A 19,142-nucleotide genomic window follows, 5' to 3' on the forward strand; every position below is an offset into this window, starting at 1 on the left:
ACAGAGGAATGCAAGTTTTGCAACCCTCTCAGCTCCAGGGGGAGGGTATGTATTGAAAATACAAAAGTGGAATGGTGGGGGGGGGGCGGGAACAGCCCAGGATCAAAGGCAGTGTGGAAATTCAGATAGGACTTTCGATTGGGTCCTTAACAAAGCAAATCATCCTCAAAAGGCTTCCTCACCGCTTAATAGTTATGAAGCAAAGGGTCTCATCTGGAACACCTCTGCTTAAAGCATCTTAGATGCTTAAAGCCTGGAGGGGTGCTCATCACCTCCCCAGAGACAGGGTCCCACTCCTGCTGGCCATCTGAATCTGACCAACTTTGGGAAGCTTGCTCAGCTCCTCCTTCAGTGACAGGTGACAGGCCCCCAGAAGAGTAGACTCTCAGGAAAGAAGGGCCCTTTCCAGTTCCTCTCTTTAAAGTTGAGAGGTGTGAGCTACATAGAAACTGCCACTCGGGGCACCTGGGTGGCTCAGTCGGCTAAGTGTCCGACTTCAGCTCAGGTCACGATCTCGCAGTTTGTGGGTTCAAGCCCCGCGTCGGGCTCTGTACTGACAGCTCAGAGCCTGGAGCCTGTTTCAGATTCTGTGTCTCCCTCTCTCTGACCCTCCCCTGTTCATGCTCTGTCTCTCTCTGTCTCAAAAATAAATAAACGTTAAAAAAAATTAAAAAAAAAAGAAACTGCCACTGGTTCAACACAGCACATCTGTCAGAGGCCCCGCCCACAGACTAGCTCTGCTCCGCCTCTGTCAGAAGGACAACACAGGGGCTGCACGCTTTGAAGCAGGGCAGAATCTCCTACTTCATTTGGGCCTGCTGTGTTTCATGGCCCACAGCCATTAGGAACCAGCCCTGGAGCTCCCGGGTTGGCCCAGGTACCTTTACAGGCTCTGGGGGTATCGGGATTGTCATATCTCCATGCTGGACTCTTTGATTAGTTCAAACACTGCTGCCAAGGGGGTTCCTGTATCTCCTGCCTGGACATCTCAAGTTCAGGTTGTGAGGCCCTGAGCTGAAACCAGAGAGGAGGGGCTGGCATGCCACTGGCTGTGGGAACCGTTTGATGGGGGTTTGTGGCGACCGGGTACCGCTGACACTCACATCTTGGTTGGACATATCCCAGTAGGGTCTCTCTCCAAATGACATGACTTCCCACATGACGATCCCGTAGCTCCAGACATCGCTGGCAGAAGTGAACTTGCGGTAGGCAATGGCCTCTGGAGCTGTCCATCTCACGGGGATCTTCCCTCCCTGGAAGAAGGAGAAGCCAGTCAGCCCAACTGTCAGGTTTCTAGTCGCAAGCAGGAGAAAATGAACTCAGCATGCACGTGCTTTCCACTCTCCTGCCCTCATGTCCGGTGAGTTAGGACATCCAGGATAGCCCGAGCCCCATGGGCAGGCCTCCATTACCCACCTGCAGACAGGGGCTCAAGGAGGATTTGTGTGACCTGTGCTGGTCTCACGCCATAAGTGGACATACCACCGTGAGGCCATGGCTGTACCGAAGCTTCGTTAGTCCCCAACTCCCTGCACACCGATCTTAATGTCACTGTTGGGAGGTGGGTGGTAGAGGGGGTGTAAATGGTGTACATGCACCCCAACACCCAATTCCCTACTACAGGAGATTGGCTAAAGGAGCCAGGAGATGTCAGGTGCGGCTGTCTTTGTTCCACAGCATTTGTAGCCTTCATAACATTGGGTCGGCAGAAGCAAAACAAACACAAAAGTGGGAGCCTCCTACTACAAGATCACTTTCCTTGTGTTTCATCTCTTGCAGGGGGTTGAGGGTGGGGGGAAGAGTTTCCTCACCCTGCAGCTTGCAGACAGCCCTGGGGCTGCACTGGGTTTAATGGGCCGGCGCTGAGGTCTCTGCAGGTGCCAGCTATTCCCCCCCTGCCTTTCAGTGGAGGTTGACATTCCAAGGCTGGAGGTAGACACTTGTCGCTTTTAGGTCTGCGTCTCCTCCTTGCCCTCCAACCCCACACTGGATGCTTCCAACCTGCTCTCTGCTTGGCCCTCAGCTTGTCTGCCAGACGTTGGCCTGTTTTAAGGGATGACTATCCATCCATTCATTCATTTGCCCTGTCAACATTAGGCAGTGAGCACTGCTTTGTGCCAGGCACTTTTTGAGGAGCTGGTGTCCCAGAGATGAGCCAGCCATGGTTCCCGCCCTCAAGCTGCACAGGGAGTGGGGAGGCAGATAAGACAACAGACACTTAAAATGGGGATATGGCCTCCCTAACCGCAGGGGATACAGATTCCCTGACACAGGTAGTGGGCGGGGAAGGAGCCCAGCAGCAGCCAGAAGGCCAGTGTCCTGTGGGGTTAAGGGCACGTAGAGCCTTTGTTTGGGTTTGGATACAAGTACTGCCCCTTCCAACCTGTGTGACCTGGGGCCAGTCACATAACCTCTCTGTACCACTCTTTCTCCTTGGCGCAGTGGGGGAAATGATCACACCTATACAGTCAGAACATGGGTTACTGCCCACACAGTGCTTGGGACAGGGCCTGGCATGCCACACATTTGGGATCTGTGGCTTCACCATCTGCTCAGTCCCAGAGGACGAGTAGAAGTTGATCAGGCAAAGAGACGGGAGGAGGAAAGTCCAGGCAGAGAGGAGCGTGTACGGGTGCCGGGGGGGTAAGAGCGAGGATGCAAGGGGGACCCCAGCATGGCTGCAGCTTGGCAGTCCCAAGGGTGAGTGTGGGAAAGGGGTGGAGGGCAGGGCACCAATGCCACTCCGCGCCCCAGGGTGAAGTGGGGGACACACGTCAATGCAGCCCTCCACAGCTTGTCAACCTCTAGAACAAATACGATCCTCATTTTCATTTCTTCCTGCCAACTAGCCGGCTTTCCCTCCCTGGCCTTTCTCTCTGTCTGGGCTCTGCCGGCACAATACAGGAGGCTCCCTCCCTCCCCTCTGCATCTGCCTCAAGCCTCTGCTGAAGGAGGCTATTTTTACACTGACCGCTCTCACGATCTGTTCCAATCACCAGAGACGCATGTTGGACTTTGGCAAAAATACCTTTAAAATGTGTAAGTGGTTAATCTGAGTGCGAGTGACAGAAAAAGGAGCAAGCAGCAAAGCGTATTTATATCTGGTTTCCTGACCAGGGCCTGAGAGGAATAACGGCTGCCCGGCCAGGACCTCCCCAGATGCACATCCAGCTTCCTGCAAAGAAGACAGTCCTGATTTCCCCCGAGGACCACAGGCTTTTGTGGTGGGAGATGTCCTCAGCTCAAATGCCAGCAACATGACAAATGCCTGGAGGGCAGGCCTGGGCCTCTGCAGCAACAGGGTGCTTTGTTCTCACCATCCCCCAGAACATGCATGAGCTCACTGGTTTTATCTGTAAGGCACCCATGGCTGGGAAGACAGGTGGAACATTCAGCCAGTGAACCGGGAGTTAGCAAACACCTGGAGGCCAGTGTCCACCATTGGGGTGGATGCTACTCCTGGAGAAGGCCTGGCAGCCCCACGGAGGGGTTTCTCCTCCCTCAGAAGCCGAAACTGGGTGAAGTGAGGCAGGAGAGAGCAGGAGTTTAATTCAGGTGACTGTGTGTGCGTGTGTGTGTGCGCGCCCGTGCACATAAAGAGAGAGAGAGAATGGGGCTCCGTAAGAACTTATCAATATGTGTGAGAGGAGAGTGGGAGACAGAAAGCTTGGCTGTGTAGGTCTGTGAGTAAGAGAATTAGGGCTTATCTTCTGTGTGTATGTTTGTGTCAGGGAGAGGGGGAGGGGACTCGAAAGTGTGGTTCTTCTGAATTTCAAAGAGGCGGATTGGGAGTCTGAAGGTGTCCTCTCTGCCAAGTCTGGAGCAGACCCCAGGGGCTGCCGGTGACAGCTGTTGAGTTGCTCCCTCCTGCATGTAAAGTGGTGGAGCCCGGCCTGCTGGCAAAGCGCCTCAGCCCTCCTGCCACCTTGTGCTGTTGGGCCTCACTGAACACAGAGTTTGGCCTGTCATGGCCACCTCCCCCCCACCCCCCCACCAATCCCAGCGGGAGCAGAGCCTTCCAGAAGAGCCTTCCAGGACCGACAGGTGACAGCTTGTCACACCAGCTCTCCCACTTAGCCAAGAGAGCAGGAGATGCCGACCTCTGAGGCGAACCAAAGGAGGGAAAGTCAGGGGGGCATAGGGATGGGTGCTTTCATTCCTGGGAATTTTAAACTATTCCTCCCAGCTTTTCAGACATCACTTCATGAGCGTTGCCTTCTGATGCTCAGAGATAATTATGATGATGATTATTTAACTCGTCTTCGGTTATGTGAGAGGAAAGCTATTAACGTAGAGCACAGTGACCAGCCCCATGGAGGGAGACCGGAAGAAAAGGCAGTGGAATGGTGTTACAGAAGGCAGGGTTTTTGCCAGTGAGGACGGTCCTCCTGCTGGAAGAGAAGTCTGGATCAGAAGGCCCAAGGCCATTGCATTCATATAATTGCAAAGTGCTCTCAGAGTCACTGGCTCTCTCCAATGCAGGCATGAGGAAGGACCACAGAGGAGTGATTTGCTCTGTTGGATGGGAAGGCACATGAGGGAATAATTCTCAGGGGGAGGAGCAGATGAGGCTCACTGGAAAAGAATGTGCATCCACATGGGCAAAAAGAGGCCGACCTTGGGCTATTTAAGAGAGCACTGTCCCTCCACAGGGTTTCTCCAAGGTGCCTGATGACTGCTACCTCCAGGGACAGAGAGGCAGTCTGCATTCTGCAAGGACCCGGTTTCCCCAGAGCTGCCACAGGAGGTCACTGTTTGGGTGTGGGGGAGGGAGAAGGGAAGAGGAGGGAGGAGGCTCTCACCACCATCAGGGCCCTAGGCTCCCCACAGGACTTACACGCTGTATAAAGCTTTGCATTGAATGGTTGGGCTGCCAAGAAATTCTTCAAAAGTTTGAAATCCACTGCTTCAGAATAAACATGCCTTAACTCTGGTATAAGACAAACTATAATTGTGTGTGTGTGTGTGTGTGTGTGTGTGTGTGTGTGTGTGTGTGTGTGTTTGCGTGTATGTGACTTGATGAACTAAAAGATTATCTGGCAGTGGATTAATTCTAATCTAGACATCTTCAGGGTCAACTGCCAGCAGGTGTGACCAACAGGTGGAAGGTTTCAGTGTAGAGGTACTTTATGTCCCTCAGCCTCGGCCAGCCTGCAACAAGCATCTAGCCAGCACCCATGCTGCCCAGCATCCTGGTGGAGATGTGGCAGTCAGTGATGAGACTCAGCTCCACTCTCAAGGATCCATGGATAGCCACCATGCCTCCCAGCCAGTTCATTCTCTTGTCACAATAAGATTAAGTAGACACAGCTCATAGCTTTGGTTCTAAAACCCAGAGTTTTACAGGCCAAAGTCTTAGCATAGTGCCAATTCCCCTTGCTGATTACTTATCCAAGTGATGCCCATAAAAGTAATACTTCTGTGGGCGAGGGGCATTGCTACAGTACTTTCCTCTGCCATCTTGTGTGGGATGAAGTCTCACTGGGGATATAGCAGGGTTCCAGACACTCATGAATACTGAGTATGGTGACAAAAGACTTATTCATCAAATATTGGGATCATGCTACATGTGGAATTCTCTTGAAGTCTGGAAGCAATAGGTTTATGACCAAGAGCATCATGCAGTATCTCTGAATTTCACAATAAACAACTCTCCAAAAGGTTTATAACATATAAAGCATATTGGAGTTGTTGCGGAGATCCACAATGATATATATGTAAACCACTCAGTATATTATTGTCACCACTAAACAAGATTTATTGAGTTGTGTGGGTTGGCTTGTGTCCCATTCCCCCCACCCAAAAACCTATTCAAGTTCTAACCTCCTGTACCAGTGAATGTGACCTTATTTGGAAATTGGGTATTTCAAAATGTAACCAAGTAAGATGAGATCATACTGGATTGGGGGATGGACCTAACATCCAATGACTGGTGTCAGAATAAGAAGGCCATGTGAAGACACAAAAATGGGTAGGAGGGAATAACATATGAAAATGGAGGCAGAGATTGGAATGAGGTACCTACAAGCCAAGAAATGCCAAGGATTTACAGCAACAGCCAGAAACTAAGAGAAAGGCATGGAACAGATTCAACACCTTGGTTTTGGACTTCTAGCTTCCGGAACAGTGAGAGAATAAATTCCTGTTGTTCAAAGCCACCTAGTTTGTGGTGCTTTGTGACAGCAGCTATAGGAAACTAATACATTGAGTATATACAAATTTATCAGGCCCTCGCTTAAAAATACTGCTGTTAGGGATGCCTAGGTGGCTCAGTTGGTTAAGCGTCTGACTCTTGACTTGGGCTCAGGTCATGATCTCATGGTTTGTGAGTTTGAGCATCGCGTAGGGCTCTGGGCTGACAGTTCAGAGTCTGCTTGGGGATTCTCTCTCTTTCCCTCTCTACCCCTCCCCCCCCCGCCTCAAAATAAATAGGGGCACCAGAGTGGCTCAGTCAGGTTAACTGTCTGACTCTTGGTTTCGGCTCAGGTCATGATCTCAGGATTCAGGAGTTCAAGCCCCACGTTGGGCTCTGCACAGACAGTGTGGAGCCTGCTTGGGATTCTCTCTCTCCCCTTTCTCTGCCCCTCCCCCACTTGTGCTCTCTCTCAAAATAAATAAACTTAAAAATAAATAAATAAATCTTAAAAAAGAAAATGACTGCTATTAAATTCCCAGGTGGCAGAGCTACCATGGGCTGCCATTAGGAGGCAGTAGGATTTGGGAGTGAGAGATACCTCTGATGGAAGCCCAGCAGATAAACCCTGGGCCCTCTGTGCTGTTGATCAGACCCAGGCCAGTCTACACCTTGAGGAACTGCCTTTTTTTTTTTTTTTTTTTTTTGGCAACGTGAGTGTGGTGCGGTGAGAACTTCAAGGGCAGCACCACGGCAGTTCTAGCACGGACAGGGGTCAGAAGGCAGTCCTGACGATGATGCTGGAGCCACCATCACTTCTCCTATTCACTGGAGAGGCATGCCACGCCTGAGGGAGAATCCACCCTCACTCTACCAGAGTGGCCGCAGACCCAGGTGGCCACTCCAGGCCTAGGCAGCTGCATCTCAGTTGTACAGTTGAAGGCAGTGTCAATGTCCTTATTCTTGGCTTACCCACAAAACCTAGCCTAGTGGTTCTCCGACTTGGCTGTCCATTGGAATCACCCTGGAGAAGGGTCTTTTCTGTTTTCCTTTTCTTAATGCCAGTGGGTATTAGAATTTATTTAGAGTCTCTGGTTGTGGTGAAGCCTGAGCACTGGTAGGTTTTAACATTTTAACATGCTTCAGGTGAGTCTAATGTGCAGTCATTAGTCACAACCACCAGCCTGGAACAGTGGTTCTTAAATTTGAGTGTAGATAAGAATCTCCTAGACGTCTTGTTAAAACACACATCACAGAGCCCTAACCCAGGCTTTCAAAATTACTTGTTCTGGAATAGGGTTTGAGTATTTACATTTCTAACAAGTTCCCACTGTGGTTCCCACACTTTGAGAACCACTGGCATATATCTACCGAGCATAAATCATGGATTGAACGAGGGCTCATCTTGAGTATAACTCTGAGCGCTGTTGATGGCTAGGTTGAGTAGGAGTCTGAGACTTCATCTGGACTCAGCAAGGAAGAGGGCCGTGACTCATGAGGAATGTCTGCCACAGGTTAGAGAATGAATGGCTATAAATATATAACGAGTATTTGCCAATATTGCACTAAACCTCAAAAGATCTCAAAAGGATGGGGGAAAAAGGCAGCAAGTTGGTTTCCCCAAAGTTTTCATCAAGTACCTCTGTGGCCCAAGGGAAATACAGGGTGAATTGAAGTTTCCATTGCACAGAAAATGTCCCACAGAAGGGGCCTTGGGACAGTCCCTATGGGACAGTGGCCATCTTGACTCTGCAGTTGGCCAGCCTGGGTGAGGCATCTGCCTGTGAGAGGGGCTCTGGGCAGCACTCTGAAGACAGTTCAGACACAGATGGCCCTGTCCCCAGCGTGCATCCATAGGACACGCCCTCCTCCTGTTCCCAAGTCACTGTCCACTGCCCTGGACCAAGAGGTCTAATGTGGCTCTAAGGATTAAAATCAGAAGGTATTTTGGAATGCACATTTCTATTTAAAAGCACTCTGAAAGTACACCGACCCGTTTCCCCCAACCTAACCAACAAAGTGATTTTTCCAGATAAGACCGGTATCAGCCAGGAAGGAAAAGCAGGTTCTGCCTAAAAGGTTATCTTTCTTGAGTGTTACCAGCTTCTAACAGCCAGTGGAAATGGCTCCTGGCTGCTGAATTGCAATTGAATCTATATAATAAAGAGGCTGTTCCTAGTTCCCCAGGATGCCAGGAATTTGCATGAAAACAGTCTCTCCATCTTCTGAGAGAGTTCATCTGGCCCCGCTGCTTATTTCTTTCCAGAAGCCACAATCTTGATGGTGACACTGTAATTTATTACCATGCTAAGGATTATGATGCAACATACAGAGAATTAGAACTTTAGGTGAGAAACAGGCTGCAGGAACAGGTGAGCTTTTGGAGAACATGGTCTTATTTGTCATGCAAATGACACAGATAACAGAAAAGGGCTGGGAGAAAAGACAACCCAAAAAGACACACTGCGTTGGCTGCAGACAAAATTGTTTCTAAATAGAATGTTTTTCAAAGCTTTTCTTGAAGCATTAGTTGCTCCTCCAAAATGAGTGACACAATGCATTTCATACTCGTAATAAAATATGTGATTTGAATAACTACAAATGGAGAGATTTACAGTCGGTGGGGTCCTCGTTCCCTCTCCCCTGAGCTTTGTGAGCACTGAAACCCTTCTGTGAGATACTGTGAAAGGTAATTGCAGCCCAAATATCATTTTCCAGCAGCTAGAGAAAGGCCTATTTGGACATAAATTAACTAAAAATATGCGGATGATAGTGTGTGTTTCATGTGTGAAGAACAGAAAGGCCACTTGGTGACGTTTCCCAGCTGGAGAAAAAAAATCCTGTTCAACCAAACAGACGCTGTTTCTCTGTACTACACCAGCAGGGCAAACAGCTGTCTTTTACTACTCACCCTCAAAATAGCCCCTGATGGCTGAGATGTGGGCAGGCATTATTATTATTATTATTATTATTATTATTATTATTATTATTGTCACACGGCACTTCTTGAGTTTATAATTGAAAAGAAAGGGTAGAGAGACCAGGGCTAAAAATTCACTGGCTGCCTCATTCACTTCACAAGAGGCCATGGGTACTCTCTCTGGACCAGTCCAGGGAACAAAGCCACTGCTGCCCTGAGGAGGGCACTGTTCAGGGAATCCCAAAGTGGTAATCAGCTCGGTGATGGCACAGGCTTGGGCTCTCCTGGTGCAGTCCGAGAAGCCTGGGCCTTGCCATTAAGGCTTCTGAAAAGTCGGCCTCTGGAGTGAGTGGCTGGATAAAGTGGCCCAGTAGGCTGTAGTTTCTCTGTGCTCTGCCTTCCCAGATGGTAGACTGCTGGTAACCCAGGGATGGAGCCAGTCCTCATGAAGGACCTGGTGAGCAGGAATGAATGTGCCACAGTGCTGAACTAAAATACCCCAGCTCCCAAGGTGGGGTGGGAGGGTGGGTGGGTCTCTAAGCCCTTTGGCTGACGAGGATGTCAGGGAGGATCAGGAAACAGGGTTGAGGAGGGAGCTAGGCAGTCACCCTACTATCTACCTTTCACTTCCTGGCCCATGTCCAGTTATGTATCCATCGCTTCTCTGAAAATGGCAAGAACTGTGTTTTTGAGGACCAAAGCTCCCACCCCTACTGCTTCACTGCTGCCCATTCTCAGCCCCAGGCCCACCCTAAAAGACCACAGTTCTCTCCTTTTTCAGGCAGGGACCTCTAGGCTTTCCCACATGTCCCCATGTCTCCGTGGCTCCTGTTTCTGTCAATAACCCAGATGGCCGTCCTACCTTTTGCCTCATGTGTCTCCCCTATGAGCTCAGGCACTACAGTCTTCCTGCATTCCATTCCCGCCCTGTGCACAAGGACACTTAGGCTTCCTGGGGCAGGGCTGCACCCACCATGGCAAGGTGCCTGGGCTGTCAGCCGGACAGATTCTCTGTCTGCAGACTGAGGCCGGCCTCTGCACGACCCTCCCAGAGACCTCTGTCCGGCCACATGGGAAGCCTGTGGAGTTTATTCCATTGTCATCCCTGAGTTGACTACTGCCTTTAATTTTTTTCCCTCCTCTTCCCATGATGTTAAGCATTAGACTGTCCGTCCATGGCAACCCGTTTTAATAGATGTACAAGGCATATTCCTTTTTCACAGTGTAATTTTGGGTACCTTACCAATGTCCACCAGCCACACTTCTAGTCTCTCTTCCTGCCCACACCCTCCAACAGCTATTTTAAAATAATCAGTCACATTAAATAGCTTAAGCTCTTCTGGCCTTCTGAACCGCACTCCTTCTTGGCATGGTTTCTCTCTCAAACAATCCCAGCAGTTATAACCAAGTCACTTAACCACTCTGTCTTACTGTCTCCACCTGCCAATAGGGATAATAATGCTTAATTATCTCAGAGGGGCGTATGAGGAGCTGCTAGCTGATGCTGGCAGAGTGTGAGGCGTGCATTGAGGCTGCTCCGCCTGCCTCCAGGCATGAGCCCTATTCTCTGGGCCACACATCCTCTTCCCGTGGGGATGAGGGGTGACCAGGGAGGGCAGAGCCAGCCCCAAAGACCAATCAGGGAGGCCAGCTCCTTCCCGTGTATCTTGCACACCAGTTATGTGAACCAGGTATTCCGAGGCTCATTTTACAAGCATCGGGAGCTGGAGAGGAGTGGAGGGGCGGCCTGGGTCCACACCGGATCAGAGGTGGAGAGGGCACTTGAACCTGAGTGCTCCCATCCCAAATCCTGTGCTGTCTTTTCGTCATAGCGGTGACAGGAAAGAGCAAGGAAAGATAAACGGGAGAGCGTGCCCCTGTATGTGGAGGGCAGGTGGTGCCTTTCCTTTCTCAAATGGGGAAAAAAAGGATTGGCTGCTGTTTTACTTTGTCAGAGCATGGAGCCCTTGACTCTCGGCCTGAGGTCCCATCCCACCTGCACTGTTGCGACCCCCAGACCGCCTAAGTCCAGGTAAGCCTTGGGATACAAAAGACCACATGAGTCTACTGCACTTTTGATGTTTGGGGAACATTTGCAGAGAGATACGAATATTAAAGTGTATCCCAAAGTCAAACAGGAAAAAACATTTATTGCTTTCTTCTTATTAAGGGTTTACTGATTTATTTTGAGAGAGAGAGAAAGCATGAGTGGGAGAGGGACAGAGTGAGAGGGAGAGAGAGAATCCCAAGCAGGCTCCGTGCTACCAGTGCAGAACCTGATGTGGGGCTCAAACTCACGAACTGTAAGATCTTGACCTGAGCTGAAATCAGGAGATGGAGCCTCAACTGACTGAGCCACTCAGGCAGGTCCCCCTATTGCTTTCTTTTTAAAGTAAAGCAATAACAGGCAGGCTGTACTGCCCAGGAATAAGTTAAGAAGACTGATGGTACCCAGTGACTGGGAGGGAATAGCGACATGGGGAGCTCTCACAAACTGTGGCAAGAGTATAAGTTGGCAAAAGGTTTTCGGAAATGAACTTTTTCTATCAGAATTTAAAATATGCAATTCTTGACAAAACCACGTAAACATCACATGCCTCCAGATGTGATATTCTGAGGACACGCCATGGTTTATGTAATGTGTAATGCATAACCTGGGTCTAATTGGACAAACTTAAAACGAGGAAGATCTTATTAAGAAAAAAAAAAGAATGGTATTATTTAAAAATGTCAGGATCGTAAAAAACAAAGGAAGGCTGTGAAAATAGTCCCGGTTAAAAAAACCAAAAGCACACTGTATACACTGTATGTTAGCCAACTTGACAATGAATTATATTAAAAAAGTAATAGTACAAAAGTACTTCATATAAAAAAGACTAAATAAACATGACAACAAAATGCAATCTCTGATCTGAGACTGGATGCTGTACTAGAAGGGTGAGTGCTAAAAAAGGACATTTTGGGGTTAGTTAAAAAAATCAGAATACAGACAGTAGATTAATTGAAAGTACTTTATATCTTATATCAAGTTATTGAAGTTGATAGCTCTACTGTAGTTATGTAAGCGAGTGTCCCTATTCTCAGGAAATGCAAAAGTACACACTGATGTCTATGGGGATGAAGGGCCATAATGCATCCAACATTTCTTGTAAGAATTTAGAAAAAAAACCTTTCCTTTTGAGGGGGGAGCAGGCAAAAGATAAAGAAATGGAGGTGAAGTGATAATAACAAAGCATCTGGAAAGAGAGTATATGAGTATATTATTCTTATTCTTGGAATTTTTATTTAAGCTTGAAGGTATTTAAAAAATGTAAAATGTGCAAATTCTTTAACCCAGCGATTTCTGTTCTAGGAGTCTATTATACAGAGATGTCTCTACAAGTGTGCAGAGACATCTGCATTCACTGAAGCACTGAAATGATAACAACAGCAGAAGTTATAGGGATGGCCCTCCAAAGAGAGCTTGTTCAATAGTTTCTACTGTTCCTTCATACAAAGGATACCTGCAAAACCTACAAGAGCAGCAGTGAAAAGTCTCCAAAGACATGAAGTAGGGTACTAAGAGAGGAAAGGGTCATGTTCATGATGGATTCTTAAGTTTGTGTATTTGAGAGAGAGAGAGGGAGTGTGCAAGTGCGAGTGGAGGAGGGGCAGAGAGCGAGGGAGAGAGAGAATCCCAAGCAGGCTCCATACTGTCAGCGCAGAACCCCATGTGGGGCTCCATCTCACAAACTGTGAGGTCACGACCTGAGCTGAAATTAAGAGTTGGACACTTATCCGACTGAGCCACCCAGGTGCCCCTATGATGGATTCTTAAGTAATAAAGTAAGTCAACAAAAAGACCGTAGGTATAGTATGAGACCATTTTTGAGACCACAAAAGACATACACACCCACACCAAACTATTATTGACAGTGACTTCTGGGAATTGGGAAGGGGAAGTCTGTTTCACTTTTTGCTTTAAACACACTTTTATTTTTTGATGCTTTTAAGCATCGCTTTTATACATAAAACCATAATAACGTTAAAAAATAAGGCATTCTAGAAACTTCTTTTTTCAGGTCAGATTGGCTGAACCTCCAAGTTGAACTAGTAAGCTCCCTTCTCTCTGGCTGCTCTGGGATCAGTCTTCCCCCAGGTGTGGGTGGAAGGAGTGGGATTATGATAACCAAAAGTCTGGTGAGTGGGGCTGGTGATAACAGCCACTAAGAGCCACAGAGAAGGGCATGGTCGATGGATCTTTTTTCCCACCGTGAAGAAACCAGCTGCCGTGGACAGCCACATTGGTCCCTAGGTACATCATTTTCCTACTTGGTATCTCAGATCACCAGAGATATATTGTCACTCATTGATTAATTTCTTAATTCACAAACAGTTACTGAGTAGCATGGTCAAGCTTGGGGATCCTTTGATAAAAGAGGAAGCCAGGCTAGGGTGGGGAGACAAGGGCGCAGGGTTCGGTAGAATGTGAGCCGTGTGGCAGAGGCTTTGGGGAGCAACTGAGCAGTCTGCAGGAGGGGACTGACATGCAACCAGGTGCAGGCTGGGAGAGCAGCATTGAGGGCATGGCAGAGGCTGGACCTTGGGCCCAGGTGCCCGTGCTTGTTCCCAATCTCTCACCCTTTTGGCCTAGGATTCTGTTGGCATGCATAGGTCTGATCAACAGAACCCTTGCTTGGGTGGGGTGGGGTCTCCAGCTTGATTCAGACTTTGGCCAATGCTGCCGGCATCTTACCTGTCCTTTCACGGGTGACTGATCTATTTTCTGATTCGTTTTAGGATTTATACTGCATTTCCCTATTCCTTAGAAAACCAATGCCTGGTTGTTCCCACATTCCCAGACCTAATTTCCCCCAACCTGGTAGGTCTAGACCCCTGGTCTTTGCCTCCCTGGCCATGAATAAATTTACAATATGGCTGTCTCAAAGGCAGCTGGGTTCTTCACAGTGGGAAAAGAGATGCCTCAGTTTCTGCTCCTCCAAACTTCGACTTGAACCTTTCCCTATAGCTCTTAGTGACTGTTATCCATAGCCCCACTTACTGGACCTGGGGCCTTCTTAATCTTCTCACAGCCTAGGACTGCCGGGTCTCTGTTCCAGAATTTTCTGTAATTGTGAGAGTCATGGCAGCACCTCCTGCTGAAGTCCAAAACACCCTCTTTTCAGAGGGTTCAGAATCCATTTTATCTGGAGCTGGTAAACTGTGAGTATCCCTTCCCCCCCAAAAAAACCACTTACTATTTCCACCAGATCCCTGATCACCTAAGGCCTAGAACCCATATGTACTATTGTATAGGAGCCCAAAAGGCTCCGGAGATAATCCTCAACCACAAGTCAAGAGAAGTCCTAGAAGGTTCTCAAGATCTACAGCCATGCACATGATAAACAGGAGCCTTCTCATCTGGTCTTGTTGGAGAACTTCTTAGAGGTTCTGTATCCTTTAGGAACATTTTGGTATTTCCCAAGGCCTCTAAGACTTTCACATTTCTGGGGACTTCAGGGCTGTATTTTCCTGCCTGTGGCAAAGGATGGGTGGGATTAGGACAGGTAAAGGGCAGGACATGCTACCTCTAGAGAAGAGCAGGTATGAAGGCAGAAAAGTAGGAATTAATGAGCCAGCATATTTGTGGGCAGAGAGGAACTTGTCTGCTCTCCCCTTCTTCTGTTCTCCCTCAAGTAAATCAGATTGTTTACATCAAAGGTGTGGGCAGAGTGGATAGTGATGGAATAAGACCAGGTCTGCAAAGCAACAGCCTAAAATAGGAATTGGAAAGAGATGAGAATCTTAATGTTTTTAGCCAAAGGTCATTCCAAAACTTCCCCAGGCAAAAATCAAAGAGAGTGATCTTCAGAATGTTATTCAGTTGACTTTCCAAGTAGAATAAAGGAACATTTGATTGGATTATGGAGCTACCATCCAAAATATCAATGACAAGTGTGACATGGTGGCTAGAGTTGGAAAACATCATTCTGTAGCCATGATAATGAGGACTGGTTCAGACAAGAATCACTAATGGATGCTATAACTACAGGAGAAATTTCCATGAAGAGCAGGATATTTGCATAGCCTGTCTTCCCACAGATTACTTATCAGTTACAAGAGAGAAAAATTTAATATATATTGCATGAAAATATATAGTGGAGAAATTGGACAAAACCTTGACCAAGTGATCAAAATTCATACCACCAATGAAGGGCACGAGGACCTCATATATCTTGAGGTATGAAACATAGGAAGTATACATTACTTAGGTAGGATTATAGCCAAGAATGTAGAACCTGAAGCTAGTTATGAGGAATACCAGAAAAACCCCAAAGGAAGAATGTTCTATTAATGAAAAAAAGTGACTGCATTCTTAAAAAAGCCAAAGTCATGAAAGACAAAGAAAGACAGTGGAATTGTTCCAGATTAAAGAAGATGGAAGAGGCACCACACCTAACTACAAGATCTGACCCTAGACTGCAGGACCTGGAGGGTATTCACTCCCAGGAGAGATCGTTTTTGACAAAATTGAAAATCATTTCCATTTTTTGGAAGTAAAAAGTTTTAAACAATCCCCTCAGCGATTGAGTAGCTAACAGAGTTCTGTGACCAAAATGTGGCATCTCCTTTTGAAATTTTTTTTATAGAGAAGCCAGTGAAGAGAGCCCCAAGACATTTCTATCATGGTTTCAATGCAGACAGTTAAAAAAAAAAAAGTAATACGGACAACATCCTACTTAGAAGCTTCTAAAATGTAATAGAATTTCCCTGGGATCTTCTTCTTCTTTTTTTTTTTTTTTTAAGGTTTATTTATTTATTTTGAGACAGAGAGAGCGAGAGAGCACACTCATGAGGAGCAGAGAGAGAGAGAAAGAGAGGGAGAGAGAGAGAGAGAAAATCTCAAGCAGGCCCCATGCTGTCAGCGTAGGGTCCAACATGGGGCTCAACCCCATGAACTATGAAGTCATGACCTGAGCCGAAACCAAGAGTTGGACACTTAACTGACTGAGGCCACCCAGGCGCCCCTCCCTGGGATCTTCTTTAAAGACCAAGAATGGGCATGGTCTGTAGAATCTCTTAGGCCTGGAACAAGTATGATTAGGGACAGAAATATTGACCACATAAAATAACCTATTATCATCACAACTGATTGCCTATAGTTTCCAAATACTGCACTTGTAGTGGCAAAATCCTTGTTTGAAAGGAAAGCTTGGTAAAAGCTCAGTATCTAAAATTGGTAAGACAGAAGCTGCTGTAGTTGAAGCACGGTGGTGTTCCGGAGCCCAGCTTTGTCTCCCCATCACCCAGCTGCGCTCCTGACCACGCTTCAAAAATACCTACTGTGAAGTTTTTTATGTATTCAACTGTCTGTCAATGGACCTATTATACTGAATAATGCTACGTGGTTTGAAATGCAATGAAAATATTGAAAAATTCCTATTAATGTAGCACAGGGAGAGAAGAGCACTGGCCACATGGGTACAGAGGCATTCTGGAGATTCATATACAGGAAGTGATACCACATTTTTCTTTTCCTTTGATTCATATACAGCTACCAACACTGTTGTTTTAATTTTGATCTTACTGAACACGCTGAAATTTTTTCCTGTCTCAAATGGTTAGGCCTGCTGACGGGTCAAGTATTTAGTATGCCTAAATGGAGTGCATGCTTCCTAAAAGTGACTGAATGGACTCTAATTTCCTAACCCAGGCATTTCTGCTCCAATGTCATATATGCATTTGGAAAAAAAGTCATATTCTGCGAAATGACACGATAAAATAACAGAGCCTGTGAGAAAAAATTACATTTGGATAAGACCATTCAAAATGTAACAAAAACACAATAACCCAAATAAAAATAGCAGTATGGGTGAATTACAACGTGCATTTGCAGCCGCATATCCGTCCCTCCTTATGCAGCCTGACCCTGGATTTTGTGTTTCCTTGTAGAAGAGACAGGACTTAGGGGTCAGCCACATCTCAAAGAGATCAGTTTCATCAAAATTACAAATCTGATCCAGAGTGTAGTCTTCTTTGTCCAAAAATTAAAATTTAACACAAAGGAAAATGTTTCTGCAGTTTCCACATCTTCAGATTCACTAGATAACAGAGTGGAAAATACAGCAGTTCTGGAAACCACTAAACTTAGCCACTATCTGCACACAAGAAAGGTCCTTCTGTCAACGTTCGACTTTTTTCTCAAGTTCTTATTATTTTGCTAAGGCTTTTTCTATGATTGTATAAAATCTTGCCCCAATTGCTTCAAGACGTAAATATCCTGGGGAAAGATCATATGAAGCCATGGGACTTGCACACTATATTGACATCATTCCCCCATTTATCAGTCACAGACTAAGTTTGCATCAAAGGAACAGGCACTATAAGAGAATAGGCTATGTCTCCATTCCCATTTTTAAGAGGTAACTCAGAGTTGGTGAGAGCAAATGGATTTTGTCAAGTATCCACTGGGCACGAGGTGCTCTGCTGGGCACTTTACATATATAATTAATATCATCCAATTTTCATGATCATACTAAGAGGTAGGTTTTTATCCCCATTAAAAAAATTTTTTTAATGTTTATTTTATTTTTGAGACAGAGAGAGACACAGCATGAGCAGGGAAGGGGCAGAGAGAGAGAGGGAGACACAGAATGTGAAGCAGGCTCCAGGCTCTGAGCTGTCAGCACAGAGCCCGACGCGGGGCTCAAACTCACAAACTGTGAGATCATGACCTGAGCTGAAGTCGGACGCTTAACCGACTGAGCCACCCAGGCACCCCTATCCCCATTTTACAGATTAAAAAATTAAGGCTCCTGAAGTAAATACCTCACCCCAGTTATATAGTGTGTTAGAGCCAGAGGGTTTAGATTTCAGTCTCATTGCTATCCAAGTTTCCATTCTTTTCTTTTTTTTTTTTTTTAATATTCACTTATTTATTTTGAGAGAAAGAGAGAGAGAGAGAGAAATCCCAAACACATTCCGTGCTGTCAGTGCAGAGCTCGATGCAGGGCTCTAACCCACAAACTGGGAGATCATGACCTGAGCCGAGATCAAGAGTGGGATGTTCAACCAAATGAGCCACCAAGGTGCCCCCAAGTTTCCGTTCTTTACATTACATTGGTTAGATTTTATATTAAGGCCCTGCCACTTGTGTTACTAACTGAATGGAACTAGTCTCACGCACTGCTAATTATATTTGGCAAGTCATATGTTGTTGGAACAGATTCTCACCCCCCCCCCCAAAATCAGGGGAAAAATGTATTTGACTGAGATGGAGAATAATTGATTCTATTTCATCAGCTTTTATGGTAACTTATATTTCGTCAAATTTTTGTAGGACATTAGAAATTTATTAAATCACCTTCAATACAATATTTTTCCTTTGATCTTTACAATAATGTGATATAGACCAAGTATAATATACTATTCCCAATCGACAGATAATGGAACGGGGCCTCAGAGAGGCTTACCCCAAGTTAATAATTGGCAGAGCCAGGATCCAGACAATGTTTTCTGGCTCACAAATCATCCTTGTCCTTATAACTGCTGAGGGGACCACCCTTCAGAATTACCTACTGTGGAGTCCTATGCACTGAAATTGTCATTAGAGCTAGTGGACCGAGTTATGCTACGTGATTTGAAATGTGATGCAAACATTGAAAAATAAAGCAAGGAAAGGATGACTTTAGTGTGTTTGTTATTGACGATAACGGTGACTGACAGGATAATGGGTATCAAAAGCCAATACAAATCAACAGCCAAAAAACTGAACGGTGGATTTTAAATGAGGGTGCCCTACTTACTTACGAAAGTACTTTTCTAATATTGAGAGTTACTGTAGAATACTAGCCATCATTTTAAGGTAATAGAACCATACTGTGTAATAGGAAAAAATAATTTAGGAGGCACATCGGGCCCCTCCCCCTGTCAGGGCCTCCCCCCCTTCTCCCTGCTGCCACGCATCCCCTCCCTCTCCCACCCCAGCATTTCCTGGCCAAACCTTTGCCCTTTCAATTGCTCGGGGTAAAACATCTAAATACAAAGCCATTTAATACCATTTTATTGGTGATGCTGGTTTATTGGTGATTAACTCACAAAGCTTGGCAA

General features: G+C 46.5%; 1 protein-coding gene across 2 annotated transcripts in view; it reads right to left on the reverse strand.

The window, feature by feature from the left end:
• Nucleotides 1–19,142, reverse strand: part of EPHB1 (EPH receptor B1) — a 430,079-nt gene that overhangs the window by 13,150 nt on the left and 397,787 nt on the right. For both annotated transcript variants that reach the window (XM_023260542.2, XM_006936394.5), the window contains exon 13: nucleotides 1,104–1,253. In XM_023260542.2, the coding sequence (XP_023116310.1) occupies nucleotides 1,104–1,253 (150 nt within the window). The remainder of the gene's footprint in view (nucleotides 1–1,103; nucleotides 1,254–19,142) is intronic.

Source organism: Felis catus, chromosome C2 (assembly GCF_018350175.1).
Source record: "Felis catus isolate Fca126 chromosome C2, F.catus_Fca126_mat1.0, whole genome shotgun sequence".
Lineage (NCBI taxonomy): Eukaryota > Metazoa > Chordata > Mammalia > Carnivora > Felidae > Felis > Felis catus.